The sequence below is a fragment of the Neovison vison genome, chromosome 6, assembly GCF_020171115.1.
Source record: "Neovison vison isolate M4711 chromosome 6, ASM_NN_V1, whole genome shotgun sequence".
Lineage (NCBI taxonomy): Eukaryota > Metazoa > Chordata > Mammalia > Carnivora > Mustelidae > Neogale > Neogale vison.
In genome coordinates, this window is record NC_058096.1 from 182,798,472 (window position 1) to 182,818,974 (window position 20,503).

Below are 20,503 nucleotides of genomic sequence, written 5' to 3' on the forward strand. Positions count from 1 at the left end.
TTAAGATTGAATTCTGTATCCTCGCTTGACTTTGGGAGAATATAAATGGAATTTTATTTTTGTCACTTCTTGTTTGTTTGGGATTTTATAGCTTTAAGCTACTGATGAAAAAAAAAAAAAAAAGATGGCCCACTGCTAGAAAATGTTTCCATATTTGTTTGTTTGTTTGTTTATCTGTAGAACTGGAGGGCCTAGAATACAGATCTCATCTCATTGGTGACCTACTACTTTTATTTTCTCTGACCCAGTCTTGTGCTCCCTTCTGTTTGGTTTGGATGCCTTATAAATACATTGACTATTCCTTTCTAGCTCTACCTTTTCTTAAGTTCTGCTTTAAGTAGCAGTGCCCACCCTAGCTCCCTTTTTGGATTTACCCTCTTCATTTCAAAATATCCTTCAGTTTTGCATCCTGTAGATGTATGTAAATAAGTGAAGGAAAATAGGATATGCTCCCTTTTTCCATAGCAATGTCAGAGATACCATCATGGTCTTTTAGGAATTTTATTTCTTTTAGTAAAGTAATCCAACTTCCTGGAATGCTTTGTCTATTTCTCCTTGTCAGCCTTCATAAAAATCGTATGGAGTATGACTATTAGAATTGATTGGCCACAGTTTGATCTTTTAGGTGACATTACCTTAGGAGCTCATAAAGCTTGTACTTACATTCAAAGGTAGTTATTCTGAGTAGCCCATGGGTGTTTGGGGGAAAAAATAACACCTCAGGATTGGACTTTTGGACTTATTAGTCCTGTTCGGAAATGTTATATGCCCTTTATTTTAGGCTATAAACGTAAAATGGAGCTTTGGAGCCAGGCTAGCATATCAAAAAAATGCCCCTGTCACAGAAAGTAAAGTTTAGCATCAATCTAAATGTTACACTGAATCCATTTCGTTAGCCAGGAGGCCCCCTTCTGTTCTCAGCCAAGCGGCTTTTCGCTGGTTATGAATATCCATGTGAATCGTTAAGGTTCTGTCCTTTTGAGGATCAAAATTCATTTTGAAGAAAATGAAACTTCAGAATCTCTTCCTTTTAAGTTTATGTTGCTAGCAAGAGATGACAACCTTATATGCCAGCATCTCTATTTCCCTCTGGTGAAGCAAGAGTGAGTAGTCTTTGTCTCTTTTCAGAGTATGAAGCATGGACTGACCTGTCAGATATGATTATTAATTTGTACTTCCATTTTAGGAGGCTTTTGAATGGCTGCTGATGGTTTAAAAAGCCTTTAGGAGCTTTAAATTTCAGAAATGGTGTGTATGTGCCTCACAGGCTGGGAACTCCAGTGTTATCCGGAAATACTGAAGTTGAAATAGCAAGCTGATGGTTAATTTTGCCTTTGACCATATTTAGAACTGTGTGGTTTACTTGAAAGGGAAACACACCAAGAATAGGGGTATTAGGGTCTGCTACCAGGTCTCCCACCAAAAACAAAAACAAAAAACCAAACCTATGTTGCCAGGTTGGGTTATTTAACTGCTCTGTGCCTCAGTTTCTGCTGGGGAGGCCAAATAACTTAAGATGAAAACACAAGCTCTGAATTAAAATCTTAGCTTTATCAATCACTAGCTGTAAAAACATATCAGCTTTATATAGAGTTATTGTGAGAATTCCTTCATTCATCTTATTCATTCAATACATAAATACAGAATATCTGCCATGTTCTAGGAGTTGGGGATACAACAATGAGTTAGATGCAAATAACAAGAGCATATGTGAACATGTATAATGTCTACATTGAGTGAGATACAGCGAGATGTGCTTTGGGACCTCTGTGCAAGGTGGAAATGAGGGGTGGGTGGAGGGACATGTAAGCTGAGTGGATGACATTTATGGTGACTTCTGAATGACAAAAGGAAATCCGACCACAAGAATAACAAGGGTGGTGGAGGCTGAGCCCCTGTGTGGCAACAGTCAGCATAGACTGCGAGGCGTAGACAAGAAGGGCGCTGGACCTCATAGGGTAGAGGGTGGGGTCAAACATAGCCTGGGAATAAGGAAAGCAAAGCTTGTAATTTCCTCAGTTCAGTGCCTGGCACATAAATGTTAGCAAATTACCTGTGATTGTCATTCTCTCAAAAGGGTGTCAGAATAAAATGGTTTATGGTTATCTCACACCTTCATTTAAAATTAATAATGGTCTCTAGAGAAGAATTAGAGTATCATTTGGGATATGGCTTGCGTTAGAAGATGATGGAATGGACATTTGAATTTTCGTTGTAGTCACTTGTAGGAAATTTTTTTAAAAATACACCTTTTTTTCTCTTTTTCATTGAAATCACCCCCTTCTTATCTTGACCTGATTTTCCTTCTTTCAGTTTCTCTCCCCAGCTTACCTGGGATTTTCAAATCTATGCCATGATATTACTCTAATATTGTTTTTAAGTTCCCCGTATATAAGTTTGTTGGAACAAGGATGCTATACCATCTCATAAGTGAACAAAATAGATTAACCACTCTAAGTAAATCAAAAGCTATTACACCAGAAAAAAAATGCTATGGAAAATCCACCATATTTATAAATATTTACAAATAGGCATTAGAATTATTTTCAACTTTCTAAGACAGTAAATTTAATTAATGAAGTCAATTGTCATTTTTGCATTTATTTGTTATTTTTTAATGCATTAAACTTACTTAGGGGTGGGAGAATCAGAAAAATGACAACCTTGTATTTTTTTTGATTATGGGTATTAATAGCTATTTCAAAATCTATTTCTTCTGAAAGTTCTCCCTTTTTATGAAAAAAGGTGAGAACTTTTTCCTAGTGGTGTTTCCCCTTCAGAGGTAAATAAAAACTGGGGGCTAGAGAGGATAGCAGCCTGATTTCTTAAGGTATGGCTGGTATTAGTAAGGATTAACTTCGTGGTGATGTTGCAGTGAAAAGGGCATTCATATTCAGCTAGACTTTGAGGTTTGAGTGCACAGTCCCTATACTACCCTAGGTCGTCTAAGATACCCTAAGGTATTTCTAATACCAACTGCAAGTTCTGGCTTTGATAATTTGCTAGAGGGTCAGACAGGAGTCACTGAAAGCTAATATAATCATGATTATGGCTTATTATAGGGAAAGGATACATGCTAAAATCAGCCAAAGAAAGAAACCTATAGAATAGCATCTGGACAGTTCCCCAAAGCTAAGCTTTTGTTGTCCTCAGGATGAATAAACCTCCTGTCATTGATGTGCCTTAGTAAGGAAAGACTCTGGCCAACCAGGGAAACTCACCAAGCCTCAGTGTCCAGGGTTTTTACTGGGACTTCATTACATAATTAGTGACTCGTGATGGCTCATGTAGTTGAGCTCAGTTGCCCAAGTCATCTCACACCTCATGACAAAAATCTCCCACCATCAATCACAAATTGGTCTTTCTGGTATGGCCAGGCCCCATCCCACACTGTGAGGTATGGCTGGTCCCACCCTCAGATCCAAGGTGGCCAGACCCCACCCCAAACGAAGGCATTCCCATCACAAATGGCATAGGTTACCTGCCAGAAGGTGAGGGCAAAGACCAGATGAAGGGCAAGGCTTTTGGGACCATAACAAGAGGGTTCACTGCCTGGGTTCTAGACTCAGATGTTCTAGGGTGTGTACCTTCTGCAATGCTGTGTGAACTTGTCCCTGTCACCTAGCTGCTTTTAGACCCCATGCTTCTCTTCTGTTCATTAGGAATAATGATCTCTCTGAAGATTAAAGAACAGATATGGCCACATAGGTTTCGTGCACTGGCACCAGCTACTGCTGTTTTCATCATGTCAGTGATTAGTTTCAGTATCATGTTATTTTATTATTCTTGTTATTATGGTAAACATTTCTTGGGAATGTTATTACTACTTGTAGTTGTCAAAATATAAGTTCATAGTTTCTGGACTTTTTTCATTGCTTTTCTAACTTCTTTTCTTTGTCTGACTACTTGTGAGCTCTCTTTGTTTCTTAGTCTGTTTATTCATTCTTTGCTTCAGTAGGAGTTCCTCCTATTTTACTGAATGCTCCCAAGATAGGAGAGTAAAGAATTTTCTTTTCTTTTTTCTTTTTTTTTTTTTTCCCCTGTGAGTTTGTTTGTTTTCAGAAATGCTCTGGCAATGATTATACAACTAAAGTGGCATAAGCATTTGTTGATTGCATTACCTCATTCCTTTTTAAATTCATAGCACAAAGACAGATTTTTATTTTTGTGTATATGTGGAAATTCTCAGAAAATATTTGAGTTTTTTCTTTAAAAGATACTTTCAAAGATACTTCCTTAGGGTTATTTCCTTCTCTTCACTTGGTTAGTAATAAAGTGGAAATACCACCAAGTGCTGAGTGTTTTGAGGTCAAAACAGAAAAAGAATATTGTCAACCTTCAGATTCGCATGCATGGCAGATTTTATGAAAAAGATCCTGCTGAGGTATACAGCTAGTCTTGGTGAAGACGCTTAGGACAGAAAGACCTTCTGTAATAGAATATTCACCAGTGAAAATTTAGGTAGAGTTTATATTATAAAAAGTAATTAGTATCGCCTTATTTATACTTTAAAGGAATTTTATTAATGTGGCAATGTTTTTCAATACTAGTTTTCATTGTTGCATACATGTTACTAGGCTGTGAGCGGTTTCACTGATGCTCATTAGCAAACCCCTGCCTGCAGAGTGTGTTCTGTGGACAAGGGAGGCAATATCTGCTTTTTCTTTTCTTTTTTTTTTGACAGAGCAGATACTTTTTACTTCTTTTTCTTCTTTGATTCTAGAATACAGATTTTACGGTACCTTTTACTTACTATGACTGTTTATTTTGGATGTCTCCCACCCATACAGGTGAGCTGCTCTTGCAAGGTCCAGTGTTTATCAGAGAGCCCAGCAACAGCATTTTCCCTGTGGGTTCAGAGGATAAAAAAATAACTTTAAATTGTGAAGCAAGAGGCAATCCCTCACCTCATTACAGGTACAGTGACAAGTTTGCAAATCCAAATTATGAAACAACAATGTGGCAATTGTAACTTTTTTTTTTTTTTTTTTTTTTGGTTTCAGTATATTCATGGCATCACTAAGAAAGAATACATGAAACTGTAGTTGTATGTCATGTTCAGCAGATGTCATACGTAAACATTTGGATCCCTACTGTCTATATTTGATTGATTATTCACTTTATAAGAGTTCTTGATTTAAAGGAGACACGGTAGAATCTCTTAAATAAACAATGTTCTATTTACTCATTTATAGTGCAATTTAACGTATAAACATGTGTTTATATGTAGTCATTGGAATCATATATATCCATTGTGGGGATAAAACCAGATGTTCCAAAGGTTTTTAGAAATCATAGTTGAAAAAAAAAATACTTTTTAGAGTTTAGACTTCTTCCTCTACCATTTTACTGACTATGTGTTTGAAGATTCATTAAGTATAGAAGAATAAAATAACATTCTTACTAAAGAATTTTAAGTATTCCTGGAGAGAAATTATATTTGATTTAGTAGGGTTTTTTTATGTAAAAGTATGTGTTTTTCAGATTATATGAATATTTGTTCACTGGAAACCTTCAAACATCACAGAAAGGTGTAAGGAAGAAAGAAGAAAAAAAAAAAGTCTGAATTCCCATCACCTTAAGATAAAAGTATTAACGTTTGGGGGACGATGGTAGCTTATTTGGATGGGATGGTATTTACTTTTTTAAAGAACACAAGATTAACAATTTTTACTGTTAGGTGTGCTTAGGTGACCCAATTTAATGAAGAAATGAATTATTTATAAAGAGCATATGCTGCTTTCATATAAGTGGCTACGAAAAAGTGCTTGAGGCACCTTGAAAATAATATGCTCTTTTGAATCCTGTGAGCGTTTGTCTTGAAAACTCTGTTTACAGTATTAGTTTCTTGGCAAAACCTTTTCTATAAACTGCAGAACAAGCATACTTCAGCCTGTATTAATAAAATTCTAAGTGTTTAGAGTAGTCATATAGATCTTATTGAACTTCTTTTGTTTTCTTAATCCACGTAAGTAATAGAAGTCGACGTTCCTTGTTAAATTGGGTCAGCCTTGGGTTAGAAGGTAGACCTTTATATTTTTGCATCTGGAAGTAACCAAGGTCAGTCTCTTTAAACAATATTCAAGATGTGCTTATTGAGCACCTGCTGGATACTTGCACCAAAATAAACAATGATTCCAGGTTACTGGTCAGAAATGGCAGAGGTGATTAAAAAGTTTTCTCTCTGCCTTCTCCTCACCCTATAGAAATAAGGAAAGTATAGCAGGGGATTTAAAAAAAAACAACAACAAGAATCTGTATTAATGAGATAGTTCAATTAATCAGAAGAAACATCTGAAAATACTTTCCTCTTTGGGGGAAAGATGAACAGATCAACTTTAATAAGATGTTATCCTGGAAACATTTCCCCCCAGCATTTTCCTAGGGCATTCTACCATTTTCCAAATTTATCCATTTGTTTCTCCCTGAAACAGAAGATTCTCCTTTTAGATATGACTGTAATATGATAGAGTCCATATGAATGACTCATCTGTGGGCTGTTTCTCTGTTGTCAGTAAAGTTGTATTCCTAGCATTTATCTTATGAATAATTTGATGATAAATGTGTTCAGCTGAAACGTCGTCATTAGATAGAAGATTTTGTCAGGCAGGAGTGTATTTCTAAAGGAAGAGTTTAATTATGTTTGTAAAATTTTACCAAATAGCGAGAAATCTCGAGCTCAGAAATACAGAAATAGTCTTTTGTTGCAATCACTCCTTTATATATTGTGTATTTATTGTAATGCCAGAGAGTATGTTTTTAAGCATACTGACAACATGTATAAAATGTGGATGAAGAGGTCCTGCCATTTACATAGAGCTTCGTATGTTTTATAATGTGCCCTGAGATGTTGTATGTTGCAGTTTAAACAAAATCTGATTCTGAGACTAGGAGATATATGACTTTTATGCCTCATAATTGCAGAAATTTAACATGCTAAGTATTGTTTTAAAGTACTTTGGTTTGAAAAAAAAAAAATAAAGTACTTTGGTTTGTAGCCAAATAGAGCAGACACTTTCATTATAGCTCTAAAGATTTTTTAAAGTTAAGACTTGTAACCAATATAAAATTCCACTTCAACTAAGGGTTTTTAGTCACTGGAAGTCAAGACCTTGAAAAACCACATTGTGGTTTTACATTGTGAAAATATTAGGCTTTCCTATAATAACTCTATTATTCATGTTATCTGTATAAGAGGTTATACTGATAGAGCAAATGAGAGTATAGAACAATGGAGGTTGTAATTATGACCTTATCTATTTGGACAATACCTTCCATTATAGCCTGTTTTTTTCTCCTAGCTTTTGATGTTCATAGTCAGTCTTGTTACATTCTATAATATTCTTTAAGTATTTCAGAAGAAAATATGCTTGTTTATTCTTATTTTTTTATTATCCTTTAAAAACTACAGATAAATGGTTTAAGTGTGGAATAACACTGAAGACATAAAAATGGGGGATTTTCTTTTTTTTACAGGAAATCAGAGAAACGTGATGTTTTTTATAAGTATTTTTAAATATAAGCAGTTAGATAGATAAATAGATACCATGGAAGAAAATCAGTGGTTCATGTGAAATGATAAGTTAAAGACAATCCAAACATGTTTCCTTTGATTCAGAATAAAGTTTAATAGTCTTAGAAAAGACTATCCTTCGTAAGCCCACAGCCTGTCTTGTCTTGTAGACTGAGACAGATTTGTCTGATGAGAGATCTTTTCTTGGCTATCCCACTGGGTAAAAAGAACTCTTAATTGGCCATGTTAGAAATCCAAAAGTTCAGAAATTCTCCAGAGAAATTACTTGTGTTAGGGTTTAATTGAGAATTTTATTCTTGCCTTTGCATCTCCCCCACCTAAGCCCCAAAGTCTATATTTAAAGGTTAATTAGTATTCATTCTCATTGTAATTGCCGATGACGCTGAAAGAGATTACCCTGAGGGAGTATTAATAACATTTTTAAATGGGAGGGGCTTTCTCTGGCTTTTTATGAGGTTATAAATGCCTACCATTTGCTCAGATGAAAGACCCCCAAATAGGAACATCCATGGTCGCTTGTACTGGTGTCAGTCAGCCTTTAAAGGAACCACATATGCAAATGCCTCTGGGGACCAGGCAAGTAACAGAGCTAAAAGAGGTGGGTGTGCCTTAAGAACCTATAGACACTTTGAATAATAACTGGAAACTGTCCAACACTTAGAAGCCTATTGAATCATCATGACTGCTTCTCAGCACTGGCCACTAGTTACCATCCAGGAATCCCAGGTCAGTGTAACAAAAGCTTTTCAAGAGATCTTTTAAAGTTCAGGTATTTTGGGGGCACCTTGATGGCTCAGTGGGTTAAAGCCTCTGCCTTTGGCTCAGGTCATGATCCCAAGGTCGTGGGATCCAGCCCTGTATCAGGCTCTCTGCTTGGCGGGGAGCCTGCTTCCCCTTCTCTCTCTGTCTGCCTCTCTGCCTACTTGTGATCTCTCTCTCTGTGTCAAATAGATAAATAAAATCTTAAAATTCAGGTGTTTTTTTCTTCGGAAACTCTCCTTCAAGTGTTAACTCCACCTTTCTTTTTAATCATGATATAGGCCAAAGAAAAAAAGGCTTCAAGTGAGCTATGTCCTATGTGGGCTTTATGTTTTCCTCATTTAGTCTAGCTTGAGATTGAAAAGCTATGTTGTCCAATATGGTAGCTAGTAGCCAGATGTTGACCCTATAGATTTAGATCAGTTAGATTAAAAATATATTTTTAAGTCAAGGCAGCCTTCTTTCTTTTTTATTTTCTTTTTCTTTTTCTTTTTTTCCTTTTTAAGATTTTATTTATTCATTTGAGAGAGAAGGAGCACGAGTTGAGGGAAGAGCAGAAGGAGAAGCTGACTCCCTTATGAGCCAGGACCCTGACATGGGCTCTGATCCCAGGACCCAAAGACCATGACCTGAGCCAAAGGCAGACATTTAACAAACTGAGCCACCCAGGGACCTCTACACAGCCTTATTTCAAGGGCTGAGCAGGCACGTGTGGCCAACAGCTACTGTACGAAAAGGAACCAATGATCACTTATGCTTCTAGAAAGTTCTTGTGGATGGCACTGCTCTAGACTAACCCTCAAAACTGTAGCTTTTCTGTTTTTTTCTCCTCAAAAGAAAATAGTCCCAACATTATTTTCTTCCAGCTCTATAAGATAAGTAAACTATGTTAATAAGGTACAGGGTAAAAAATATCGATAAACAAGTTATAAGGACTAAATATCATTGCAAAATATCATGTCCCCTGCCAGTTTCTCCCTTTTAGGTATGATTCCCTATAATGGAATTTGCCAAAAGTCTACTAAATGCATTCAGTATAAGATAGAAAAATAAAAGAAACTAATTTCTGCTCATGTTTATTGAAAGAGTAAAATGTAAGGAAGTGAAGTCTGAGGTGATTTATTGTCTATACATACAGAGTCACACACACATATGTACACACACACATAATGTACCACTGTACATGGTACCACATATAGTAACATATGGGGCTCTATATATGTACTGCATTTGTATATGCTATATTTTTTACATGTACAATATAAAATACAGCATATGGACTGTGTATAATATACTCTATATTCTGTGTAATAATATCGGATATATATTTTAAGTATAATTTTTATTATATGAAGTTTGTCTCTTACATATATATTGTTGCCATGTAAGATCTAAAGTCACTATTATTTCACTTTTATGCTGCTTGCTTCAAGGCAAATAAAAGGTTTTTGTTCCTCTAATTCTCTTGGCCCTTAAAGAGATACAATCCTTTCTGCTGGGTTACTGGGCCCGATTCTCTGCGTTTATGTTCATGCTCAACAACTTTTAGCATCCTGATTTCTCCAGCTGATGAGTTCTCGTCCCCATACCCATAGTCAGGCACTAAAATCAATGAAATCTGCACATGGTTGGAATAATTGCTAACCATTAAAAAGTAAAGAATATCTATAGTGCCCGAGGGAATCTGAGGGAGACAGCATCTCTTACCAGGCATTTTAAACTTTGTCTACATTACCGTGTCTCTCATGAAGCCTTCTCAGTATCTTCTGTGTTGGGTCTCCTGCTGTGATGATGCCCATTGTATCTGTGCCTACCTGTATGGTGAAACTTACCAGAATCTGCAATTGTCTCAGTAGGATAGAACTCCCTTAAAAATGAAGACTGTATGTTCTTCCTCCTTACCTCCCAAATACCTAGCAAACAGTGCCTGCTACTGTGGAGCATAAAAAAAAAAAAAAAAAAAAGGAATGCAAAATGGGAAAAAAACAAAGCAAATTTGGTATTAGATCATGTTAGAAGTCAAGAATGTCATGAAAGATCAGAGGGTAAGAAGTGGTCCGTAGTACATTTGATAGCATATTCTAAGTTTGGACTGATTCCCTTTTTTGGCTCCATTTTAAGACGGATCGCCCATGAAGTGACAAAAGAACACGAGGCCTACTTACATCCTTCCCATAGCAGCTGGAAAAAGAGGACGTGCTTCCTGTTAGTGTCATCAAAAGTTCCGAATGCTGTCAGAAATAAAAACAAGGCTTATAGTGTGAGCAGTCTATAACCCAAGAAAAATAGAGAAGTTAGCTTTTAGATATCACAGATGGGAGTGTCAAAATTAATTCACACCATTTATTGTTCTTCTTTCTTGTGTTTTTGAAGTGCAGTGAGGAGGAAGGAAAACGTATTGGTTAAAATCAAGTTAAATCAGTTGGGTCACATTCGTATTCTTAACTAATCACTGAGGCCGAGATTGGATTGTTCTGAGTGGCCAGGCCAGGTCACGTAAGGAGCGGGCTCTTCAAAGGGAGTAAGGCAAAGAAGACATGAATAGCAAACCTTATCTGTAATTCTTGTAGGAATAATTTTAAGGCAATCACTGATCAATTGGAACCAGGCTGTAACTCTGTAAACTGAAGAGTTGCTTTTAATCCCAGTGGGTTGTTTTTTTTTTTTTGTCTTAAATATATATGCTTAAAACTTATCAATGAGTGAGAAATGGGAATCTATGTCATAAAACACATTTTAAAGACTTAATTTTTAAAAACACAACATTGCAATTTAACTCATTTTTATCTTTGGCAATTATTGCTGAAGCCTAACTAGTTATTTTTGGATAAAGTATTGAATATGCAAATTCGAACATTCATTCTTTCAAGGGCTGCAATTATTCTCATCACTTCAGTAAACATATTAACAAACATTGCATTTGAACACAAATGCATTTGCTTATTAACTTGAAAGCCGCATCTAAAACCGCAAATTGCTTCTGTGATTAAATTCCTAATTTTCCTGTCAAACCCCAAATAAAGTATTGCCTGTTGATTTAACAAGTGTTTAGTGTGGGCTTATTTCCCAAACCTAGCTCCACTTCCCTAAAGATTTCAATAAATTATTTTGTTCTTCTCACTTTATGTTGAAGTCTACCATGTGACATCAGTTTTTTCACCAGCATATTGTTCGTATTTCCATTTTCCTGACCAGATTTGGTGGGATAGGGTAGATATCCTGAAGGACATTGCCTTTGTATAATCAACGGTGAGGTAAATTATATCTGGGGATTATTTTGAAAATCACCTGAAGTCACTCAGTTTTGTTAGTTTCATTTTTCAAAGGGTAACAGTCTCTAACCTTGTCATGTTCTAGTGAAAGACGCTGTTTAGGACTTGGTGCCTTAAATTATACCAATGAGATAGATCTATGCTTATATTCATGATTGTTGTTCACGCTAGCGAGGTTTTGTGTAAGATTTACCATCTCCTGTAATAACTAGTATTGTAATAAATAATAACTAATAAGGTAAATTAGAATAAATATGCATTCATTCCTCATCTTTGAGATGTTTATTGTTAATATGGATGACCACAGTTAGGGATGACTATATGTCATGGTTATGGCTAGGTGACTCCACTCATGAAACTTCTGTAAGCACCTATTGTGTATCCCCTGTTATGGCTGATGGTGGGAATTCAGCAGTCATGACTGCTGATGACGATTCAAACAGTCATCGTTCACGGTAGGTCATGCTTTCAAAAAGCATTTTTCAACTCTGAAAGTTTAGGCCTTTCATACTGGTTGAAATTACATCATATAAATTCATGTTTGTGTGCGTGCATGCACGCGCACACACACACACACAGAGACACATTGTTCTTTATATTGGAAGTCAATGGTTCTTCTACACTCAGTCACTGACGTTTTAGTGTATTTCCCAGAAGTAACAAGTATAGTTTTCATCATGAGGAAGTAGTAACTGCCAGTTGTAATAGCTTCTGTGTTGGCTACCTTATGCTGTTATATTCAAAATTCAAAACCTGTTAGCTCAAGGGCATGCATGATGTTTTAAAGAAATTCTATTAAAAAAATGTTTAGAAGGAGATTGGCCAGAGACTTCTATCATTCCATTGAACAGGCTTGGCCCAGTCTCCTTACTCTACCTCCCCAGCGTGAGGAGATACCAGCACCTTGCTGTGTATAGGATACAGAGAGATTTTAGAGGTGGATTGGTAAGATTCATGTTATCTCAGGAAGGCTAGCAGAGTGTGAAGCCCAGACTTCTCATTCCAGCTCCCAACTCCTATGTATTGGCCCAGAAGCAATTTCACATATAACCTTCACACCAAGATATGCCAAGGGATGAGAGCTCATTGCTTGAAAATCAGTAGATTTGTGAAATATGTATATTAAACCATTTCTCACTTGTGGATTCTAAAAGCAAATCCTAATTTGTGTAGAATGAGCATTTGAACACTGAAGGCTGGCAGTGAACTCATAAGATCATTCAAGAGTGTTACAACATGATGATTATACAAAGGTGCTTAATCTTGTGACATTTACCACTGAACTAAAGCTACAAGGTTAGTCTGTTCCTAGAGCACAATGTAAATGTTATAGGATTGAAATGCTGGTGTATGCAGCCTCAAGAGCCATGGTGCTGTCTTCTTTTGCTCCAGATCACTGCATTAAGCCTTTTGGAATACAATTTGGGTATGCAAATGTTACTTTCATGGATTTTTACACAATTCTGTCATTTCAAAAAGATTTCATTCTTGAACTTTAGAGTTTCTCATGAACTTCACATTTGATTCATGAAAGTGGACATCTGCATTTATTACAAAGAATTGTGACTGGGCAAATCTAAAAGATAGTATCTACCTCTAAAAGCTTCCCAAATTCATGGCCTGTGACATTCACCTGTCATACTTGGTTACCACATGTTGTGTTCATGAACTCTGCACAGTTGACTACAATTTACTACAAAGAAGGTTTATGTAATTTATAGATTTATTGGACACATACTTTGTAAAAGGAGTATGTATGTCTGTCTTCAGTTTTCCTGAATGTTTCTTGTACAGAAGATAATCTCAGAAATATTTAGAAATCAGGCCCAAATATGAATATTTTGCTTTGGGAACACAAGTACATTATATTCTCAGGATATGATAATTTTTGGAATTTCAGGCCCAGAGATTCCTTACACATTCAGAGTTTAAATAAATACAGCCCTTTCTAATTCACATACTTTCAACAAGAGGAAAAACAATTAATGTTTAATAAGGTATTGAGAAATTTTACATCACCTGGGGATGAGGTCTAGTTAATGGTGAATAGTGTTAAGAAGGAGAGAAATAATTATATCACCTTGTTAAGAGAGAATTAGCATTCTTTGGGGTATTTCATGTAAATCTTAGCTCTGAAGAGTTTGTTAAAGTGAAAGCGCTCTTACTTTTTTAATAGCAGAAACATTTAAAAGAGAGTAGATTTTACCTTTTCACCTAATGAAATAATCTAGGGATTCAGTCTGTATGATGAAGATTGAGCTAAAGGAGTAAGAAACATTTAAGCATACAAAAATCTTTTCCATTTTGGTTGTTTAGTCAAAGCTTTGGGATGATAGCTTTTAGATCTAAGACACTTACTGAAATAAAGTACTATCTCACATACTTTATGATCTCTTAAATCTTTCCAGCTATTAAACAGGTAAGAAGAAGTGCTTCTTTGTGTTTTTATTTATCTTTACAATTTTCCACATAGCCACTGTACCTTTTTTATTCATCAGCTAAACACAAAAGCACAATTTTCAAATGAAGCCATCAAGCATGCTTAGTTAGGCCATAAACATTCTAACTCTAAAGCTAAAATCCTTTTTTCCCATACAAACTCTATTTTATAGGGAACAAAAACACCAAGTACCCTTCGTCATGGGAGTCTTCCTTTCAAAAGTATGTGGAATTATGTACATTTCTAGAGAAGTTTTTCCCACTGCAAGCATGAAGTTGCTCAGAAACTAACAAGCCATTTACAGCTTAAAAATTGAACCCCCCCCGACTAGTGATTTATTGTCCTATTGATTCTTTGAAAGTCAAGCCCAGCATGTGTAGGACTATGTCTTCCCCATGTTGTTTGTCTGCATGTGTACCTGCCTGAAAATTCATTGCAACATGGGGCTAAACTTACACATTTGTTCACTTCCTATGGTTTCTATCATTACAATTTTATTATGTATTATTCAGATACAGAAAATGAGATAAACATATAATCTAGTCCAGTATGAATATCCATATAACCACTCTTCAAGAAAGAAAATAAAATATCTAAATTTCCTAGTATTTGTCCCCTGAACATACCCCACTTTCTCCATGAGATCTTCAAAATACCTTGAAGTGGAGGTTTATAATTTTTGCACGTTTTACAACTTCATATAAATGGTATTAGATTATATTTTATTAAGTGTTTCATGATTACTTGAGATTTTCCATACTAAATCCATTACTTTTGACAGGTAATATTTCATTTACCTTTGCATAATTTCATTTGTGTTAATGTTAATGTTTCATATCTTTATTTGCTTTTAGAGCATGTAATATGTTCAGGTTAAATATATATTTATATATATTTATATATATATATATACCTAAATATATATATTAATACAACAATTTTTAGATCACACATGACATGATGAAAGGACTCTGGACTAGAATTCAGATAAGAACTACTTCTGATCCAACAATGATTTATGTGGGAACAATTATGTGGGAACAATTATGTGGGAACAATTTATGTTGGAACAACAATTACTCACCTTTTCATTGAAATCTTCATCTATAAAATGAGTATTAGATTACCCAACTTCTCAAAGTTACAAAGAGCAACTGACATGATTGTTGTTTTTGTTTTGTTTTGATTTTTTAAAAGGTTTTATTTATTTATTTAACAGAGAGAGAGAGATCACAGGTAGGCAGAGAGGCAGGCAGATAGAGAGAGGGGGAAGCAAACTCCCTGCTGAGCAGAGAGCCCGATGTGAGGCTCAATCCCAGGACCCGGGGGTCAGCCACCCAGGCACCCCAGTGATTGTTGTTTTAATACACAATAATTTATAGAACTGATAGTGGTTTCTTTTTACTATAAACATTATGTCTTCTAGGAGGTAAATGGCTCTAATTTATATAGTGGTGTGTTAAGACTGTGGGATATTTCTGAGGGTTTTTTTTAATTATTTTAATTATTTTTAAAAGAATTTATTTATTTATTTGACAGAAAGAGACACAGTCAGTGAGAGAGGGAATACAAGCAGGGGACTTGGGAGAGGGAGAAGTAGGCTTTCCGCCAAGCAGGGAGCCTGATGCAGGGATTTGATACCAGGACCATGACCCAAGCTGAAGGCAGATGCTTAACAACTGAGCCACCCAGGCATCCCTATTTCTGAGTTTTTAAAGGTGAAGTCTACTTTGATGTGTCAAGTATGCTCACTGTTTAAAAACTGTTTTTTCGTTGGTTAAGTTGGTTAAGCAGCTGCCTTTAGCTCAGGTCATGATCCCAGTGTCCTGGGATCGAGTCCCACATCGGGCTCCTTGCTCGGCGGGGAGCTTGCTTCTCCCTTTGCCTCTGCCTCTGCCTGCCATTCTGTCTGCCTGTGCTTGCTCTCTCCCTCTCTCTCTCTGATAAATAAAATCTTTAAAACAAAACAAAACAAAACTGTTTTTTCTGGAGATACCTTGGTGACTCAATCTGGAGATAGCTTTGGTTCCAGTCATGATCTAAGTGTCATGAGATAGAGCCCCATGTCAGGTTCCACACTCAGCAGGTAGTCCGCTTGAGATTCTCTCTCTCCCTCTTGCTCTGCCTCCCCCCCCTACTCTTTCTCTCTCCTTCTCTCTCAGATAAATAAATCTTTTTTTAGAAGAACCCTAGTTTTTCTGTTTAAAAATTCTTGTTCAAAAACAAGAATCTTTTCTTTTTCCTTTTTTCTTCATGCTTCCCATTGATAAATATGGCTCTGGGGTTAATGCCTTTACTATGTGAGACCCCCTAGGTGGCATTTAGGGTTTTTTATGGTGGTGTACCATTTAGTAAATAGCATTGTGATGGCTGAGAAGAGTGGAGAGTGCCTCAGGGATGGGTATTTACCCAGACAAATTGAAATGGATAGTTGAGCACTTATCCAATTAATTTATTAAATGTGCTCAGTCAGTCTGAATAAATCAAAGAAGTGTGCTCTTTCCCCCCTTCATCGGCAGCATGAGATTGGTCTGAAGTACATGAGGTAATTACCTCCACTTTCTACTTCATCTCTGCCTAAACAGACCTAGACTCATTTTTCCCCTAGTGAACAAATTATTCTCCCCCTTCAGAAAATCATGAAAAATCCTTAAATTTTAGCTGTTATTCTGTTGTGCTTTCACCATGTTTGAATCTTTTGTTTCTGATACGTGGCCATGTTTGAGCTTCAGACATGTCACAATGGAATAATATATTTATTGCCTTTTATTTGTAAGGGAGGTGATGTTTAAAGTCGACTTTATAATGTAGAGTTTTTCTTTTTTTTTAAATTTAAACATACTAAAAGGGGAAAAACCTTGACATTTGTTTTACAGATGGCAGCTGAATGGAAGTGATATTAATCTGAGTATGGAATACCGTTATAAGTTGAACGGAGGAAATCTTGTGGTTATTAACCCCAACAGAAATTGGGATACAGGAAGTTACCAGTGTTTTGCCACAAATTCGCTTGGAACGATTGTCAGCAGAGAAGCTAAACTCCAGTTTGCCTGTAAGTTTATGTTCACCATGTCCAGCAACTTAACATTTTAAAAAGTTAACTGACTTTGTGTGGTCATTTTGGATTTTAGAAACAGTATGTGTATTTTATTAATTCAATAAATCATTTGAGGAACAGTTCAATATGATCTTTTGGATCCCTATGTACTTACTGTATGAATCAGAGCTTAAAATGTGTGTGGGTATATTTTCCATTTTACTATTTTTGGAAGGATTCTGTTTAGGACGGGAAAAAGAATCCAGGTAAGAATATGTTCACAGAGTAGCTACCCTGTATCTCATATTGAATTTGAACTGAAAAGACAGTGAAAGAATTGTCAGACATGGTCCTTGCTCTTTGAGAATTTTGAAATTAGAGAATTATATCTGACAAATATGAAGATATTTAAGGCACAAAGACAATGAAAAAGAAAAGAATGGGATATCTTGTTGACCTCCCATGCAGTTTGGCCCAGCTCACAGTGACCTTAGGGGTAAGCCTCACTCCGACCTGGCTCTGGAAGCCACCTTTGTACCAGTTAATTGGACCTGGGTGAACTCATGGCCCAACCTGAGAAAATCACCTTCTTTGTCCAGGGAATTTAGAATAGGGACCAGAGACCTCATTTAACTTTTTATCTTCCTGAAATATTTTTTGACTACTTTCTACTTTTTGTTTCTTCTTACCAGACTCTCTTCCTTTGTTTTAACTATGTATTTTTTAAATAATGCATTATCAGGATTATCTTGGTTATGAGGTTTCTGTTAGTTCTTTATACCTCAGTAACTCTGAAATTGGAATGCATGTGTTCTTATAATGGGGTAGTAGTCTCCCTCCATAGCCACAAGCCATTAATAAATTGATGATGTGTCATTTAATGCATGGCTTATTCTGTAACTTTGTGTTGTAATGACAATGGTTGGCTTTTCTTTTTTTTCTTTTTTTTTTTTGTGGTTGGCTTTATTTTTGATGTTCTATTCTGCATGCTCTGTTTTTCTTATTTATTTGCTCTTCCCATTGTTTTCACTTTGTCTTCCTCTGTGAACAGTGTTTCTGGTTCTCTGATTTGAAACTGTATCTTTCCCAGGTATTTTGAGGGCCAGATGTTAGATTTATATTATGCAAATTTCAGCTGGCCTGTAAGTTTACCAAGGTGTTCTGTATATACGTCTTAGTAGCCATAATTTTAAATCTAAATTATTTTTTCAGAGTCCCTCCATTTTAAACAAGTTCAGTTCCTTTTTTTCCCTTACTATATACTTTGCTGTCTTAATAATTTCTATGGTCTTTGATTTAGATTCTTATTATGCCATTTTCATACATAGGGCTTTTTTTTTTTTTAAGATTTTATTTATTTATTTGAGGGAGAATGAGTGAGAGAGAGCATGAGAAAGGAGAAGGTCAGAGGGAGAAGCAGACTCCCCAAGGAGCTGGGAGCCGGATGTGGGACTCAATCCTGGAAGTCGGGGATCATGACCTGAGCTGAATGCAGTTGCTCAACCAACTGAGCCACACAGGCGCCCCCATAGGCCATTTTGATACATACACACACACACACACACAGGCATACATATGTATTAGGTATTATGTATATATACATGTATGTATGTATATAATAAGTGTATATATACTGTTTTTCTCATGAATAATTTTATATGTGCATATTATTTTTAACCAGAATTTTGCTATTATCAATGAGATAGCAATGTTTTACCTAGTTGCAATGCTAGCTGTTGGAGGCAGGCCCCTGGCCAGGGCGGCCTCCGCCATTAAAAGATGGCGCCTGGCTAGTTGCCAGGTTAGGATTGCCTCGTGAGACTAAGCGGAATGCCCAAAGAGGAAGTAAACAGCATTGGTTGCTAGCGAAGTTGTTCGTTTGGGTGTGCAGCCTGATTTGCTCCCTCCTGTACCCTGCTCGCTGATTGGTCATGTAAACGTATATAAGTGTGTAGACTTGCGGAAATAAAGAGAGAGAAGGTACATCTGAACTGGGGCTTCTTGTGGTCCTTGCGGGTCGAGGGCGATAAATGGTGCCGAAACCCGGGAACTAAATAAAGGAATCTTGCAAGGTAATCCGCAGGAAAGGGGGGGTAAGCGGGGACATTAGCCATGTTCAAAAGTGGGAATTCCGCGGTAAAGCGGGGAGTAAAGGTCATGTTCAAAAGTGGGAATTCCGCGGTAAAGCGGGGAGTAAAGGTCCGCAGGTAAGCGGGGACATTAGCCACGTTCAAAAGTGGGAATTCCGCGGTAAAGCGGGGAGTAAAGGTCCGCAGGTAAGCGGGGACATTAGCCATGTTCAAAAGTGGGAATTCCGCAGTAAAGCGGGGAGTAAAGGTCGACTGAAGTATATGCGTGTAAAAAGTTAATGTGCTAGTTAGTGTCTTTAACGTCCGCGTCTGTTGTCTGTGTGTTCATAATGGGATCTGAAGTATCTAAAGTGCGGTTGGAAGGGTCTTTAAAAGATCTGCTGAAATCCAATGGAACTCCACTAAAAGCAAAAACTGCTCGGGCCTTTTTGAATACAGTGGAAAAGGTGGCTCCATGGTTCCTAGATGAAGGCTTGCTAAACATACCTCAATGGGACCACCTGTGATCCAGGGTTTGGCCCCTGTGAAACCTATTAATGCCTCGGGGCCATATCAACCTTTTAAGTTGCCCAGGTGCACCAATAACAGGGTATGGCCACCGGAGTGGTCTGGATGTCAGAGTACCTTGCGCTCAGTTTACCTCAATGAAATGCATAGCTTTACATTCACTCCACGCTTTCCTACTTATAAAAATAATACCTTTACAAGGTACAATTATTCCTTTCAAAATCTAAAGCAAGGCAATCCCTCCTCTCCCTTTGATGCATGGCAGGTCTGTAACTTGCTAGGAGCATGTACTGATATCTCAGCAGTAAATGGTGGCAAATTCCTCAACTGTTCTTATAAACAAAATGACTCTATTACCTTTGAGACAACAGTTAATGTGTCTTGTCCCAATAATATTACTTATCAGCCCACTCCCATATGGGTCTCGCCACCGTTCCTTTTCCTCGTAACAAATGCTAGCGAGCTGAATGATACGTTCAATTGCACTAAGAATTGCTATCTTTCCCAGTGCTGGAATGTCACGGCCTTCAAGCTGGCTGTGATTATGCGTATCCCTACCCATGTTCCTATCCCAGTTTCCATTCCAGAGGACAAGTTACCGGTGGTGCTATCCAAAAAGAAGAGAGATTTTGGTATCACAGCCGCCGTTGTGACAGCATTGGCTATATCTACAGCAGCTGCCACGGCAGCAGCAGTCTCACTTGCTGCAACTATACCCACTAGGGAAGCTGTGAACACCCTTGCAGTAGGAACGGCGGCTGCCCTTCACACACAGACTCAGATCAATGCACATCTGCAAGCAGGAATCCTGATAGTCAACCAGAGAGTGGATTTGGTTCAAGAACAAGTGGACATATTGGGGGC

At 37.0% G+C, this 20,503-nt stretch overlaps 1 protein-coding gene across 1 annotated transcript in view; it reads left to right on the top strand.

Moving 5' to 3' along the window:
* CNTN3 (contactin 3) overlaps positions 1-20,503 on the top strand; it is a 248,886-nt gene that overhangs the window by 21,302 nt on the left and 207,081 nt on the right. Inside the window, exons 2-3 of the mRNA XM_044253145.1 lie at positions 4,791-4,917; positions 16,882-17,057. Of these exons, the coding sequence (XP_044109080.1) occupies positions 4,791-4,917; positions 16,882-17,057 (303 nt within the window). The remainder of the gene's footprint in view (positions 1-4,790; positions 4,918-16,881; positions 17,058-20,503) is intronic.